At 49.9% G+C, this 17,293-nt stretch overlaps 1 protein-coding gene across 7 annotated transcripts in view; it reads left to right on the plus strand.

Annotated features, from left to right (window-relative positions):
• The window catches only part of LOC137374294 (coagulation factor X-like), a 48,562-nt gene extending 37,615 nt beyond the window's left edge, over positions 1-10,947 (plus strand). For all 7 annotated transcript variants that reach the window (XM_068040109.1, XM_068040110.1, XM_068040111.1 and 4 more), the window contains 2 exons: positions 7,613-7,727; positions 9,843-10,947. In XM_068040109.1, coding sequence (XP_067896210.1) covers positions 7,613-7,727; positions 9,843-10,396 — 669 coding nt within the window. In that variant the 3' untranslated portion in view covers positions 10,397-10,947. The remainder of the gene's footprint in view (positions 1-7,612; positions 7,728-9,842) is intronic.
• Positions 10,948-17,293: the final 6,346 nt, after the last annotated feature.

Below are 17,293 nucleotides of genomic sequence, written 5' to 3' on the forward strand. Positions count from 1 at the left end.
AAACCTCTCACCCCAACCCATTCCCCCCAAACCCACTCCACAAACCCACTCCCCCCAACCCATTTCCCCAACCTACATCCCCCAACCCACTCCCCCCAGCCCACTCCCCCAACCCACTCCCCCCAACCCATTCCCCCTAACCCATTCATCCCAATCCACTCCCCCCATACCCACTCCCCCGAACTCACACCAAAAACTCATTCTGCCCAACCCACTCCCCCAACCAATTCACCAAACCCATTCTCCCCAACACACTCCTCCAACCCACTCCCCCCCAATCCACTCTCCCAACCCATTACTCCCACCCACTCCTCCAAGCCACTCCCCCATCCCTTTCTCCCCAACCCACTCCGCCAAACCAACTCCCCCAACCCATAACCACCAACCCAGTTTCCCCAACTCACTCCCCCCCACCCACTCCCCCAACCCATTCCCCCCATTCATTTCCCCTAACCAGCTCCCCCAAGCAACACCCACAACCTATTACCCCCAGCCCACTCCCCCAACCCACTCCCCCAAACCATTCTCCCCAACCCACTCCCCCCAACCCACTCCCCCTAACCCATTCTCCCCAACCCACTCCCTCCAAACCAACTCCTCCGAACCCACTCCCCCAACCCACTCCCCCAACCTACTCCCCCAACCCATTCTCCCCAACACACTCATCAACCCACTCCCCCAACCAATTCTCCCCAACCCACTGCCCCCAACCCATTACCCCCAACCCACTCCCCCAACCCACTCCCCCAACCCATTCTCCCAAACCCACTCCCCCAAACCAAATCCCCCAACCCACAACCCCCATCCCATTTTCCCCAACCCACTCCCCCAACCCACTCCCCCCCACCTACTCCCCCAACCCATTCCCCCCATTCATTTCCCCTAACCAGCTTCCTCCCAAGCCACACCCACAACCTATTACCCCCAACCCACTCCCCCAACCCACTCCCCCAACCCATTCTCCCCAATCCACTCCCCCAAACCCACTCCCCCTAACCCATTCTCCCCAACCCACTCCCTCCAAACCAACTCCTCCGAACCCACTCCCCCAACCCACTCCCCCAAACCCACTCTCCCCAACCCACTTCCCCCAACCCACTACCCCCAACCCACTCTCCCACAACCCACTTCCCACTACCCACTCCCCCAAAACCACTCCCCCCAACCCACTCCCGCAAACCCACTTCCCCAACCCACTCCCCCAACCCATTCTCCCCAACCCACTCCCCCAACACACTCCCCTCCAACCAACACCCCCCAACCCACTACCCCCAACCCACTCCCCCAACTCATTCCCCCAACGCATTCCCTCAACCCACTCCCCCAAATCCCACTCCCCCCAGCCCATTATCCCCAACCCTCACCCCCAACCCACTCCCCCGAACCCATTCTCCCCAACCCACTCCCCCCAAAACCACTCCACCGAACCCACTCGCCCAAACCCACTCCCCTCCAACCCACTCCCCCCACCCCACTCTCCCCCAACTCACTCCTCCCAACCCATTCTCCCCAACCCACTCCCCAAATCATCTCCCCCCCAACCCACTCCCCCCAAACCACTCTCCCCAGCCTACTCCCCCCCAACCCACTCCCCCCACCCCATTCCCCCCTCAACCCAATCCCCACAAACGAATCCCCCCACCCCACTCCCCCCACACCACTCTCCCCCAACCCACTTCCCACTATCCACTCCCCCAAACCCACTCCCGCAACGCACTCCTCCAACCCATTCCTCCTAACCCATTTCACCCAAACCACTCCCCTACCCCACTCCCCCCCAAACCACTCCCCACAACACAATCCCCCCATCCCAGTCTCACCACCCCACTACCCCAACCCACTCCACCCAAACCTCTCACCCCAACCCATTCCCCCCAAACCCACTCCACAAACCCACTCCCCCCAACCCATTTCCCCAACCTACACCCCCCAACCCACTCCCCCCAGCCCACTCCCCCAACCCACTCCCCCCAACCCATTCCCCCTAACCCATTCATCCCAATCCACTCCCCCCATACCCACTCCCCCGAACTCACACCAAAAACTCATTCTGCCCAACCCACTCCCCCAACCAATTCACCAAACCCATTCTCCCCAACACACTCCTCCAACCCACTCCCCCCCAATCCACTCTCCCAACCCATTACTCCCACCCACTCCTCCAAGCCACTCCCCCATCCCTTTCTCCCCAACCCACTCCGCCAAACCAACTCCCCCAACCCATAACCACTAACCCAGTTTCCCCAACTCACTCCCCCCCACCCACTCCCCCAACCCATTCCCCCCATTCATTTCCCCTAACCAGCTCCCCCAAGCAACACCCACAACCTATTACCCCCAGCCCACTCCCCCAACCCACTCCCCCAAACCATTCTCCCCAACCCACTCCCCCCAACCCACTCCCCCTAACCCATTCTCCCCAACCCACTCCCTCCAAACCAACTCCTCCGAACCCACTCCCCCAACCCACTCCCCCAACCTACTCCCCCAACCCATTCTCCCCAACACACTCATCAACCCACTCCCCCAACCAATTCTCCCCAACCCACTGCCCCCAACCCATTACCCCCAACCCACTCCCCCAACCCACTCCCCCAACCCATTCTCCCAAACCCACTCCCCCAAACCAAATCCCCCAACCCACAACCCCCATCCCATTTTCCCCAACCCACTCCCCCAACCCACTCCCCCCCACCTACTCCCCCAACCCATTCCCCCCATTCATTTCCCCTAACCAGCTTCCTCCCAAGCCACACCCACAACCTATTACCCCCAACCCACTCCCCCAACCCACTCCCCCAACCCATTCTCCCCAATCCACTCCCCCAAACCCACTCCCCCTAACCCATTCTCCCCAACCCACTCCCTCCAAACCAACTCCTCCGAACCCACTCCCCCAACCCACTCCCCCAACCTACTCCCCCAACCCATTCGCCCCAACACACTCGTCAACCCACTCCCCCAACCCATTCTCCCCAACCCACTCCCCCAAACCTACTCCCCCAAACCAATCCCCTCAACCCATTCGCCCCAACCCACTGCCCCCAACCCATTACCCCCAACCCACTCCCCCAACCCACTCCCCCAACCCATTCTCCCCAACCCACTCCCCCAACCCACTCCCCCCCAAAACACTCCCCCCAACCCATTCACCCCAACCCACTCACCCCAAACCCACTCCCCACCAATCCACTCCCCCCACCCCACTCTCCCCCAACTCACTCCTCCCAACCCATTCTCCCCATCCCACTCCCCACAAACCACTCCCCCCACCCCACTCCCCCCACCCCACACTCCCCCAACCCACTTCCCACTACCCACTCCCCCAAACCCACTCCCCCCAACGCACTCCTCCAACCCATTCCTCCCAACCCATTTCACCCAAACCACTCCCCTACCCCACTCCCCCCCCAAACCACTCCCCACAACACAATCCCCCCATCCCAGTCTCACCACCCCACTATCCCAACCCACTCCACCCAAACCTCTCACCCCAACCCATTCCCCCCCAACCCACTCCACAAACCCACTCCCCCCAACCCATTTCCCCAACCTACACCCCCCAACCCACTCCCCCCAGCCCACTCCCCCAACCCACTCCCCCCAACCCATTCCCCCGAACCCACTCCCGCAACCCACTCCCCCAACCCATTCTCCCCAACTCACCCTCCAAAACACACACCCGCAACCCACTCCCCCCAACCCATTCTCTTCAAACCACTCCCTTCCAACCAACACCCCCCAACCCACTAGCCCCAGCCCACTCCCCCAACCCATTCCCCCAACCCCTTCCCCTCAACCCACTCCCCCAAAACTCACTCCCCCAGCCCATTATCCCCAACCCACTCCCCCAACCCACTCCCCCTAACCCATTCATCCCAATCCACTCCCCCCATACCCACTCCCCCGAACCCACACCAAAAACTCATTCTCCCCAACCCACTCCCCCAAACTCGCTCCCCCAACCCATTCGCCCCAAACCCACTCCTCCAACCCACTCCCCCCCAACCCACTCTCCCAACCCATTACTCCCACCCACTCCCCCAACCCACTCCCCCAACCCATTCTCCCCAACCCACTCCCCCAAACCAACTCCCACAACCCACAACCCCCAACCCAGTTTCCCCAACCCACTCCCCCCAACCCAGTCCTCCAACCCATTCCCCCCACTCATTCCCCCTAACCAGCTGCCCCCCAAGCCACACCCACTACTTATTACCCCAAACCCACTCCCCTAACCCACTCCCCCAACCCAATCTCCCCAACCCACTCCCTCCAAACCAACTCCTCCGAACCCACTCCCCCAACCCACTCCCCCAACCCACTCCCCCAACCCACTGCCCCCAACCCATTACCTCCAACCCACTCCCCCAACCCACTCTCCCAACCCATTCTCCCCAACCCACTCCCCCAACTAACTCCCCCAAGCCACAACCCCCAACCCATTTTCCCCAACCCACTCCCCCAACCCATTCTCCCCAACCCACTCCCCCAAACCAACTCCCCCAACCCACAACCCCCAACCTATTTTCCCCAACCCACTCCCGCAACCCACTCCCCCCAACCCACTCCCCCAACCCATTCCCCCCAACCCACTCCCCCAACCCATTCCCCCCACTCATTCCCCCTAACCAGCTCCCCCCCAAGCCACACCCACAACCTATTACCCCCAACCCACTCGCCCAACCCACTCCCCCAGCCCATTCTCCCCAACCCACTCCCCCCAACCCACTCCCCCAACCCATTCTCCCCAACCCACTCCCCCAAACCTACTCCCCCAAACCAATCCCCTCAACCCATTCGCCCCAACCCACTGCCCCCAACCCATTACCCCCAACCCACTCTCCCAACCCACTCCCCCAACCCATTCTCCCCAACCCACTCCCCCCCAAAACATTCCCCCCAACCAATTACCCCCAACCCACTCCCCCAACCCACTCCCCCAACCCATTCTCACCAACCCACTCCCCCCAACCCATTCTCCCCAACCCACTCCCCCTAGCCCATTCTCCCCAACCCACTCCTCCCAAACCCATTCCCCCCAACCCACACCCCCCAACCCATTCTCCACAACCCACTCCCCCAACCCATTCTCCCCAACCCAATGCCCCCAATGCACTCCTCCAACCCACTTCCCCAACCCATTCTCCCCAACCCACTCCCCCAAACCCATTCCCCCAACCCATTCCTGCCAGTCCACTCCCCCCAACCCACTCCCCCAACCCATTACCCCATCCCACTCCCCCAACCCATTCTCCCCAACCCAGTCCCCCCAACCCACTCCCCCTAACCCATTCCCCCCAACCCACTCCCCCCAACCCATTACCCCCATCCCACTCCCCCAACCCATTCTCCCCAACCCAGTCCCCCCAACCCACTCCCCCTAACCCATTCTCCCCAACCCACTCCCCCCAAACCCACTCTCCCGAACCCACTCCCCCATCCCACTCCCCCAACCCATTCTCCCCAACCCAGTCCCCCCAACCCACTCCCCCTAACCCATTCCCCCCAACCCACTCCCCCCAACCCATTACCCCCATCCCACTCCCCCAACCCATTCTCCCCAACCCAGTCCCCCCAACCCATTCTCCCCAACCCACTCCCCCCAAACCCACTCTCCCGAACCCACTCCCCCATCCCACTCCCCCAACTTACTCCCCCAACCCATTCTCCCCAACCCACTCCTCCCAACCCACTACCCATAACCCATTACCCCCATCCCACTCCCCCAACATATTCCCCCCAACCCAGTCCCCCCAACCCACTCCCCCTAACCCATTCCCCCCAACCCACTCCCCCCAACCCATTACCCCCATCCCACTCCCCCAACCCATTCTCCCCAACCCAGTCCCCCCAACCCACTCCCCCTAACCCATTCTCCCCAACCCACTCCCCCCAAACCCACTCTCCCGAACCCACTCCCCCATCCCACTCCCCAACCCATTCTCCCCAACCCAGTCCCCCCAACCCACTCCCCCTAACCCATTCCCCCCAAACCACTCCCCCCAACCCATTACCCCCATCCCACTCCCCCAACCCATTCTCCCCAACCCAGTCCCCCCAACCCACTCCCCCTAACCCATTCTCCCCAACACACTCCCCCCATCCCACTCCCCCAACCCACTCCCCCCAACCATTCTCCCCCACCCACTCCCCCAACGCACTCCCTCCCAACCCACCCCCTCCAACCCTCTCCCCCAACCCACTCCCCCAAACCCACTCCCCTCCAAGCCACTCCTCCCAACCCATTCCCTCCAACCCACAACCCCAGCCCCTTACCCAACTGTTTCTCTATCACCTGCTTTCCCAAAGGCCTGTGCGCTTTGCTTCAGTGATATAAGCCTCACATTCTCACAGTGTATCAATTCAGACCAACAAGCTGAGAAATTAACTGAACTTTACATAGCCAAATCACTTTTACTTTCATGTATATTTTCCAAATTATCACCACAATTTAAAAGTCTATCCACAACTACGTCTTACCAGCCTGTACCTATTTCCTTACTAACTCCTGCTTCAAACCCCTCATTGCTCGGAAATATTCCCTGAAAGTTGGGGGTGAGTCTCATCTTAGTGAATTTGCTATCCCTGAGGGTTCAACTTCCCAACTGGAAGGGGTCATTAAGAAAGTGGGCTTGTTGTCACTTTGAGAGACAGTAATATCTGCTGGCATTCCCTGTAGCCCACAGGTGCTGAGTTCAGGCTCTGAGGGGCTACTGGATGGTGAGAGAACAGACTCAGTAGTCCCAATGAATCTTGGAAGACCTGTCTAATTGTGTTAAGCCTGACCTTCAAGGCATCTACTGAAGCAGTGCCAGCCGCCCCACTTTCCTTATCATCTCTTTGGTGCCTTGTTGTTGCAGACATCTTGTGGACTGTCACTCTGTCCAGGGTGTTCTGCATGACATTACACACCTCCCTGCACATGTCATAGTAAACGCCTCCCACTTCCCCATCATCTCAATCTTATCTGTGGGAAATCCTCACCACTGCTTGCACATGAGATAAATACTCCCAAATCATTGCTCCCTAAAGGCCCTCAGATCAAGGTTGCTAAGTTCCTCCGCTGAGGGAAATTCTACCTCTGCCTTCCATGAATGAACAGTGCACTGCCTCTGCCCACTTCAGTGCAGCCTGACTGATGTGATTCTCTCTTCATCCTGTTCCTGTTCTGCCTCCATTGATCAGGGAATGGCCCTGCGACATCGATGTGAAGACATTGTTTAACGGCAGCTTGCCTGAGCTCTCCTCAGCACTAGGAGATCAAAATTGTTTGAATCGCACCAGTAACTGGAGCAATGTTAACCAAAGCTTCAACCAGTCACCTGCTCCTTTATCCACTAAGCATGACCTGCTTTATACAGATGTGAGCAAAGCCAAGTGCTGAGATGGCAGAATCTCTGACTCATTACACTGGCCATCATCATCCAACAAGTCCCATACATTCACCTGTCTTCCCCATTTCCACCAGGATGTCCGACACAATGGTAATGGGGAATGGACTGTCGGGTTGTCCTAGTCCTGGCTGAGATTCCAACCCTGACCAGAAATCTTAAACAATTCTAACTTGTGGAATTTCTGGGCTAAGATGGCTTATATGTTTCTTCCTTAGGTGCTTTTAAAACATGATAATGAAAAAATCTGCGCAGGTGCCATTCTAAACAAGGACTTTGTGCTAACCTCAGCTGATTGTGTGAACCAGTTGCGTTCCTTCACAGTTGTTGTGGGTGAGTTCCTTCAATTTTAGTTTCTGCCTTTCTGAAACCAATTTAAATTTGATGAACAAATGACATTAAAGTTATGTTTTATTTTCTCCCCTTTTCTCCTTAAAGCACTGCCTCAAACTGGGCTACGCCCATAGGCATCATATCTCGTCTGCCTCTGTCTGTTGGTCATTTGTGAGCCTAATTAGTGTGCTTTGGAAAGCTATTTAACCATAGACAGCACTGTCCTAACCAGCTGCCTCATGTAAAGGCTTTCCAGCAGCGATAGCGACAAGCAGCAGGAACTGTGGCAGGTTTTTGTCCCCTATACACACAGCCCATAAAGTCAGGCCAGTTGCTTTAGAAGATTATGCTGAAGATGAGACAAAATAAGGTGGGAGGAGGTTCATACAGATCATAAGCACCGACATAGACATATTGGATCAATTGGACGTTTTCTGTATTGTAAATTCTATGTAATTCTGAAGTGATTTATGACTTTAACCCCTCGTAGGGACTAAAGCAAATCAGGAGTACATCCCCACGAATTTCCTTTAATTTAGTTCAAACCAGACAAATTCGCTGACACTTATTTGGGTCCAAAAAATTGCACTAGCTTTCCTTCAAAGAAAGAAAACTAACAAGAGAATATTACCATCTTTCGGATAGCCTATTTTAACATAATTATGGCGAAGTCATAATATCCTAGATATTGTAAGGGTCTGGGAAACTCTCTTCAATACATACCTCTCCACTTAAAGAGACACAGAGAGGGGGTTATTGTAATTGTATACAGAATACTACATGAGATGATTTATTAACTTTTATATATTTATTAAATAATTTAACATGCAATAAACTTCTTAAGTAGATAAGTATATCACAATATCAAATATTACCGAGAGATGTAACACATATTCTTATTTCTAACATAGAATCCAAAAGTTTAACCTTGCTAATGTTGCAACAAAATTATCGTAGAATATCCACCAAAATTTAAAATAAACTTATACCGTAAATCCCTGAATAAGGCATGGGATGAGTAGTGTTGTTTGAGGATCCAACACTCCTAAGTATCTGCTTCATAACCTTGTATTGTTATACTATTTCTAAGGTGTCATATGACTTTTGCATTAGATGTGACCTTTCTGTGCTCCCTTTTTAAATCTATATCTGTAATTTAATGTTTTACTGGAATTTTCAGTTTGTGAGCTTTTATGTGGTCAAAATGTTCATAATTGTGTTCACCTGACCTCTCTTGTTCCTGTGAGTACATTCCATTTATTGTTAATTACCCTTTCCATGCTACCCACAGCAACCTCCAGAGCTGACCTGTCTGAACAACAACCCCATAAACCAATTAAGTTTTATTGCTATCTCTTACTGAGGTCGCACAGGATATTTCAATGTGTGTGTTTATCTCCCAAGTCCCTCGCAACAGCGATTCTATTCTAACAGAGACCCCTGGTAACAGAGATTCAATTCTAACAGAGACCTTGAAATGTTTGACTCTACCAGCTTAAAGGGGACCTTCAGTGAGCTCTGAAAACTAACCATTTATTCAATCTTTAACTCTAAAGGCATAATACACTATTTCCAAATTCTACATAATCAAGCCTATTACACCAATATTCCTTCACAATTCTGCAAATTTACTGCTTTAATATTTCTGTAATTTATACACAGTTTATAAGTCCCCCAATATATTGTTTGGCTGAGGTGCATGTTCAAACGTTCTGTGGTTTTAATTTTGAAATAGCTTTTTTTGTTCTGCCCCATGCTAGCACTGGACAGGAGCTACACATCTCTGGTGTGTTTCTCCTGTCCAAGTTCTCCCAGTGTCCTAGCCAATATTATTCTTTGAACCAACATCACTTAAAACAGATTATCTGATCAGGTATCTCATTTCTGTTTGTGGGGGCCTTCCTGTGTGCAATCTGTCTGTGTTTCCCAACAAATGACTACAGTTCAAAAGTAACTCATTGGCTGTAAAGCACTTTGGGACACCTTGAAGTTGAGAATGGCTCTGTATAAATACCACTTCTGTCTTTCTAATTATATCCCAGAAAATATAATTTTTTAATAAATTAAAAATGTATATTTTTGCAGGCTGAAAATCTACTTTGTCCTTTTTAATAGGAGAGCACAACCTGGAAGTAGATGAAGGCAGTGAGCAAACACTCAACGTCAGTCACATACACATTCATTCAAGGTACTCCCAGGCTACCTTTGAGAATGATCTTGCACTACTGAGGTTAGAGACACCAATTGAGTTCAACAACTACACCATCCCCATCTGTCTTCCCGAGACTGACTTTGCCGAATTCTTTTTGATGAACTCTGAATATGGGGCTGTAAGTGGATGGAAACTGAAAAAGGGACGCGTTGAACAGCCAGTTCTACTTGGCCTTCCATATGTTCCTTACATCAAATATACAAAATGTGAGGGGCTGCAGCATTTTCCCATTGTACATCGAATGTTTTGTGCAGGGTTTGAAGAACTAGTAGATCCACTGTGTTATTTAACCAGAGGAGGTCCCTTTGTCACTAAGTATCGGAGTGTCTGGTATTTGACAGGCATGAGTTTAGGAGTAGAAAAATATGACTGCAACATGATACCAGTTTATACAAAAGTATCAAGATACATAAATTGGATCAAAAAAATAATGGCCCAATCGCTCTCAGGTCTTTAGCTGTGTGTCCAACAAACTTACATAACTTCAGGATGTATTTTTGTCACCAGTGTTCCCACAGACTGGAGAGAATTGAGTTGGCATTCTTCAACAAAAATAGTGATTAAAAAATAATTACTTTACTGACTCAAGTTCTACCTCGGTTCTCTAATTCTAACTCCATGTGGCCATTTACAGAAACAAAAATGGATGCTTAAGCCTATAGATAGCAACTGGTTTAAACCATTCCAAAAAATATGTACAGCTGCTGATGAAATGATGTGATATGATTGAAAAATAATGTAATGAGCAAATGGAATGGAACCACAGTGATACACACCAGTGATACTGATGGTGCTGGTGACAGGACTGGTGATAGTGATTGTTAGGATCATAATCATCACCCCACACAATGATGGTGACAATTGTGATGTTTATGATAGTAACAACGACAGTTCTGATAAGGATGATAATTGATGGTGGTGATGTGTGAAATATTTGTTTCTCCCACATCTGTGTTCAAACAATTTTATGTAAGATGACACATTTCTAATGGAACTTATACAATTATATTTTTGTGTCCTGTGATCTTTGTAGCTGTAGCCTTGAGGTTTAGCACAAATAATGGTATAGATTAGCCAGTGAAAGACCAACACTAATCGGAATATTTAAACATAGTCAATGTCCTGTAGCATTGCTCATGTTGGCCTGGGGCCTGAGCACAGAAGGCTCAGAGGATGCCAGAGAGGCTGACAACAGCACTGCCAATGTAGATGGCCCGGCCAAGTGGAACAGGAGATTAGGTGCAGCGGAAAAGGCAACTAGACTGCTGAGAGGACTCCTTCGTAGACATGAAAAGCAATCATTTCTTGCAATCACAGCCCACCAAAGGGCATCAACTTGTCAACGGTCTAAGTAAAACCATTGCTCCTCAAAACTAATCATCAGATCATAATAATGAGCATGAACATCAGCACAGTTCACATTTCCCCATTGTCCTACTAGACAAATAAACACCAAGCAGTCATTGCATCAATAATTCCAGTGATTTAGTACTATTTACAAAAACATTATTAGCTTCTTCACCATGAACACTTCTTGTGACCACCTGACCTTTTCTCTGCCCAATCCTAACACTTCTATGTCATACCTGGGCTCTGAGCTGTAGACAGCTGCTCCAAGTTACTCTGAGCCTCGTGGGATGGAGATGGCCCCCTCCACTCAGCCCTGGGATGGGCACAGGGCAGGATGACTCTTTGTTATAGAAACATAGAAAATAGGAGGAGTAGGCCATTCTGCCCTTCTGGCCTGCTCCACCATTCAAAAAAGATCATGGCTAATCATTTAATTCAGTACCCTGTTCCCGCTTTCTCCCCATATCCCTTGATCCCTTTGGCATTAAGAAATATATCTATCTCCTTCTTGAATATATTTAATGACTTGGCTCCACTGCCTTCTGTGGTAGAGAATTCCACATGTTCACCACCCTCTGAGTGAAGAAATTTCTCATCTCGGTTCTAAATGGCATACCCTGTATCCTGAGACTGTGACCCCTGGTTCTGAACTCCGCAGCCATCGGGAACATTCCCCCTGCACCTAGCCTCTCTAGTCCTGTTAGAATTTTATAGGTTTCTATGAGATCCCCTCTCATTCTTCTAAACTCTAGTGAACGTGGACCTAGTCGACCCAATCTCTCCTCATACGTCAATCCTGCCACCCCAGGAATCAGCCTAGTCAATCTTCTTTGCACTCCCTCCATGGCAAGAACATCCTTCCTCAGATAAGGAGACCAAAACTGCACACAATACTCCAGATGTGGTCTCATCAATGTCCTGTATAACTGCAGTAAGACATCCTTGCTCCTGTACTCAAATCCTCTTGCAATGAAGGCCAACATTTCATTCGCCTTCCTAACTGCTTGCTGCACCTGAATGCTTGCTTTCAGCAATTGGTGTACAAGGACACCCAGGTCTCGTTGCACCTCCCCCTTTCCCAATCTATCACCATTCAGATAATAATCTGCCTTTCTGTTTTTACAACCAAAGTGGATAACCTCACATTTATCCATGATATACTGCAGCTGCCATGCATTTGCCCACTCACCCAACTTGTCCAAATCCCATTGGAGCCTCTTTGCATCCTCCTCACAGCTCACATTCCACCACCTGCCCACCCACTCCCCCAGCTTTGTGTCGTCTGCAAACTTTGAAATGTTACATTTAGTTCCCTCACCCAAGTCATTTATTGTGAATAGCTGGGGCCCAAGCACTGATCCCTGTGGTACCCCACTAGTCACTGCCTGCCACCCGGAAAAGGACCCGTTTATTCTTACTCTCTGTTTCCTGTCAACCAACTCTCAATCCATGCCAGTATATTACCCCCAATCCCATGTGCTTTAATTTTGCACACTAACCTCTTATGTGGGACCTTATCAAAAGCCTTCTGAAAATCCAAATACACCACATCCACTGGTTCTCCCTTATCTATTCTACTAGTTGCATCCTCAAAAAACTCCAGTAGATTTGTTAAGCATGATTTCCCTTTCGTAAACCCATGCTGACTTTGTCCAATCCTGTTTATGCTTTCCAGGTGTTCTGCTATCACATTCTTTATAATAGATTCTAGCATTTTCCCCATTACTGATGTAAGGCTAACTGGTCTGTAATTCCTTGTTTTTTCTCTCCCTCCTTTTTTAAATAGTGGGGTTACATTTGCCATCCTCCAATCTGTAGGAACTGCTCCAGAGTCTATAGAATTTTGGAAGATGACCACAATTGCATCCACTATTTCCAGGGCCACTTCCTTTAGTACTCTGGGATGTAGATTATCAGGTCCTGGGGATTTGTCAGCCTTTAACCCCATTAATTTCCCTAGCACTATTTTTTTTACCAATACTGATTTCCTTCAGTTCCTCCCTCTCATTAGACCTTTGATTCCCTTACATTTCTAGGAGGTTATTTGTGTCCTCCTTTGTGAAGACAGAACCCGTTTCTGACAGTAAGGGACCTACATTTGTCTTCACTAATCTTTTTATGGGGCAGAGAGGCAGCCCCTGTCCAGTAGAGTTCAAGGCTTTTGGAGAGGCTGCTATCCTGCTGCCATGAGGGACAGCAGCCTCATTACTAGCAACAACTCCACATGACACTGGGTATAGCATTCTGGTCACCAGCGATCAATGGGACAACTGAACGCATTGAAGTACAAGGATCTTGGAATCCCTGACTGAGTAAATGGAATATCCTCTAGTCCCTCTGGAATACTGTCCTGTATACAACGTCTCACCAACTGTCAATTCCTCGTCAGCATTATCTGTGGACTCCCGCAAGAGACTGGCTCTGGGCTGTTCAGTGCAGAGGGTAGGCTAAATGACAGGGTGAGTGTGCAGGTAGCAGTGGTGCCAGAGGTAGAGGGGACCTCAACATCCTTCTTTCTTTTCCTGCCTTGCACTCTCTGGAGGAAAATAAAGTTAGCATGTGGGTTAGGCAGACCCCCAAGTTATCTGAAACAGATCTCTTATAAGGACACTGGTGGAGAGATTGAAAAATTTGCATAAACATTAGAACAAGGTGTATATCCTCATGAACTCACTGAAGGCACAATGACCCCCACATCTCCATTCCCAAATGCAAGGCTGGTGCTGAATTCAACGATTGACAGTGCCACTTCTTTGTGATGACTTAAATGAGCGCCTGTGCTTTGAATCAGTCACTGGCATCATGTGCTGGATTCTTGTGCAAGAGGAATCCACTGTATTAAGTGGCTGCAAGTCTCCAGATTCTGCAGTCTCAACCCATTAGGATTCATGGACTGGATAACAGCAATGGTATGTAGAAGGGAGCAAGGAATGAGGGGGTGTGACGTCAATGCACTAGCATGCATTACAGGATGTGAGAATTGACATGAGTGATGCCAAGCTATATTGTTTCCAGGCCAAGTAACAAGATGTCATATGATATCCAAATGGGCATTGCTTAAATATTGGGGCAGGAAACAGCCTGCTTGTTGTTTCTGTAAGCTACCCTGTTATTCAGCTGACAATATGTTGAACCTACCTCGATTGACCTAGTGAGGTCATTAAACTTCACTAGCCACTAAAATAGTCCTTAGTGTTATGGAGGTCCCCCTCACAGCCACCTCAAAGAACAAAGAACAGTACAGCACAGCACAGGAACAGCCAATTCGGCCCTCCAAGCCTGCGCTGATCTTGATGCCTGCCTAAACTAAAACCTTCTGCACTTACGGAGTCCATATCCCTCTATTCCCATCCTATTCATGTATTTGTCAAGATGCCTCTTAAACGTCTCTATGGTACCTGCTTCCACCACCTCCCCCGGCAACAAGTTCCAGGCACTCACTCACCACCCTCTGTGCAAAAAACTTGCCTCGCACATCCCCTCTAAACTTTGCCCCTCTCACCTTAAACCTATGTACCCTAGTAACTGACTCTTACACCCTGGGAAAAAGCTTCTGACTATCCACTCTGTCCATGCCGCTTCTAACTTTGTAAACCTCTATCGTGTCGCCCCTCCACCTCTGTCGTTCCAGTGAAAACAATCCGAGTTTATCCAACCTCTCCTCATAGCTAATGCCCTCCAGACCAGGCAACATCCTGGTAAACCTCTTCTGTACCCTCTCCAAAGCCTCCACATCCTTCTGGTAGTGTGGCGACCAGAATTGCACACAATATTCTAAGTGTGGCCTAACTAAAGTTCTGTACAGCTGCAGCATGACTTGCCAATTTTTATACTCTATGCCCCGACCGATGAAGGCAAGCATGCCGTACGCTTTCTTGACTACCTTATCCACCTGCGTTGTCACTTGCAGTGACCTGTGGACCTGTACGCCCAGATCTCTCTGCCTGTCAATACTCCTAAGGGTTCTGCCATTTACTGTATACTTCCCACCTCATTCCATATGAGCTATGCTGCTGTGTGATAACTTCCTCCTAGTTCTTCCAACAATAGCATCCTGCCTCTCTCTGAAAGTACGACTTCAATATCCGCCTCAAAAACGCAAAGCTTACCTTTTCTCTACTCTTGCAGCTGCCATTGTATTCCTGCTTACCAGAGGCCCCTTTAAAGCGATCCACCCTCTTAAACAATGAGGTTTCACCCACCTCCCTTTCCGTGAATTTGCTGCACCTCCCCAGTGGGGAGGAACTGCTGGCGGAACTCACCTCCGTGTCACTTAACTTCGTGCATGGGGAACACAGGAATGTCAGGATCATCCAGCCCATAGTTCTTTTCCTGAGTTATGAGTCTGTCATCATCTTCTATCAATTCCTGGTACATAGCTAATGGCAGATTTTATTACACTAGGTCGAGTTCTGGTTCATAGAAAGTAGGGGCTGGGCCCATGGAAGCAGCCCCCAGACTGAGTAAATGCAAGAGTTATGGCACGAAGGACATACTTCCGAATAAAAATCCTCAACTTAATGGTTATTTACATTTATTTGGTGACACTAATTACCGTTGAGAAAAGTTATTGTAACGGTACAAAATTACTTCAATCTGTTCTTAATTTTACATCACTTTTAGGCTTCTTTTTAAAAACCCACAAACTAAACAGATGGACAATGCATAAGGAAAGTACGAACAGAAAATGCTGGAAATATTCAGCAGGTCAGGTAGCATCCTGACCTTTTTTTTGTTTATTCACGGGATATGGGTGTCACTGGCTAGGCCATCATTTATTGCCCATCAGAAGGTGGTTCTTGAACCACTGCAGTGCATGTGGCCTTAGGGAAAGATTTCCAGGATTTTTAACCAGCAATAGTGAAGGAACAGTGATATATTTCCAAGTCAGGGTGGTGTGTGACTTGGAGGGAAACTGGCAGGTGTTGGTGATCCCTTGTTTTTCTGGGTTGTAGAGGTTACAGGTTTGGAAGGTGCTGTCGACAGAGGATTGGCAAGTTGCTGCAGTGCATCATGTATAACATATATGCTACTGCCATGACTTGCTGGTGGTAGAGAGGGTGAATGTTTAAGGTGGTGGATGAGGTGCTGATTAAGTGGGCTACTTTGTCCTGGATAGTGTTGAGAGTCGAGCATTGTTGGAGCTGCACTCATCCAGTCAAATGCAGAATATTCCATCACACTCCTGACTTCTGCTGTGCAAAAGTGGACAGGCTTTGGCGAGTCAGGTAAGTTACTCGCTGCAGAATATCCAGCCACTGATCTGCTCTTATAGCCACAGTATTTACGTGCCTGGTGCAGTTAAGTTTCTGATCAATGGTAATTCTCAGGATGTTGATCTTGGCTGATTCAGCAATGGTAATGCCATTGAATGTCAGGGGGAGATGGTTAGATTCGCTTTTGTTTAGAGATAGTCATTGACAGGCACTTATGTGGCATGACTGTTACTTGCCGCTTATCAGTCCAAGCCTGAACATCATCCAGATCTTGCTGCATGCAGCTATGAACTGACTCTTAATTTGAGAAGTTGCGAAAGGAACGGAACACTGTGCAGTCATCAGCAAACATCCCCATTTCTGACCTAATGATGGAGGGATAAAGCAGCTGGAGATGGTTGCGCTTAGGACACTGCCCTGAGGAGCTCCTACAGTAATGTCCTAGAGCTGAGAAGATTCACCTCCTACAACCACAACCATCTTCCTTTGTGGTAGGTATGACTCCAGCCAGAAGAGAGTTTTCCCCGATTCCCATTGACTTCAATTTTACTCAGGCTCCTTGATGCCATACTCTGTCAAATGCTGCCTCGACGTTTGGGACTGTCGCACTCACCTCAACTCTTTGGTTCATGTTTGGTAAGGTTGTAATAAGGGCTGGAGCCAAGTGGTCCTGGCGGAACCCAAAATGAGCATCACTGAGCAGGTTATTGGTAATTAAGTGCTGCTTGATAGCACTGTCAACACCACCTTCCATCATTTTGCTGATGATTGAGAGTGCACCTGTGGGG

Source organism: Heterodontus francisci, chromosome 10 (genome assembly GCF_036365525.1).
Source record: "Heterodontus francisci isolate sHetFra1 chromosome 10, sHetFra1.hap1, whole genome shotgun sequence".
Taxonomy (NCBI): domain Eukaryota; kingdom Metazoa; phylum Chordata; class Chondrichthyes; order Heterodontiformes; family Heterodontidae; genus Heterodontus; species Heterodontus francisci.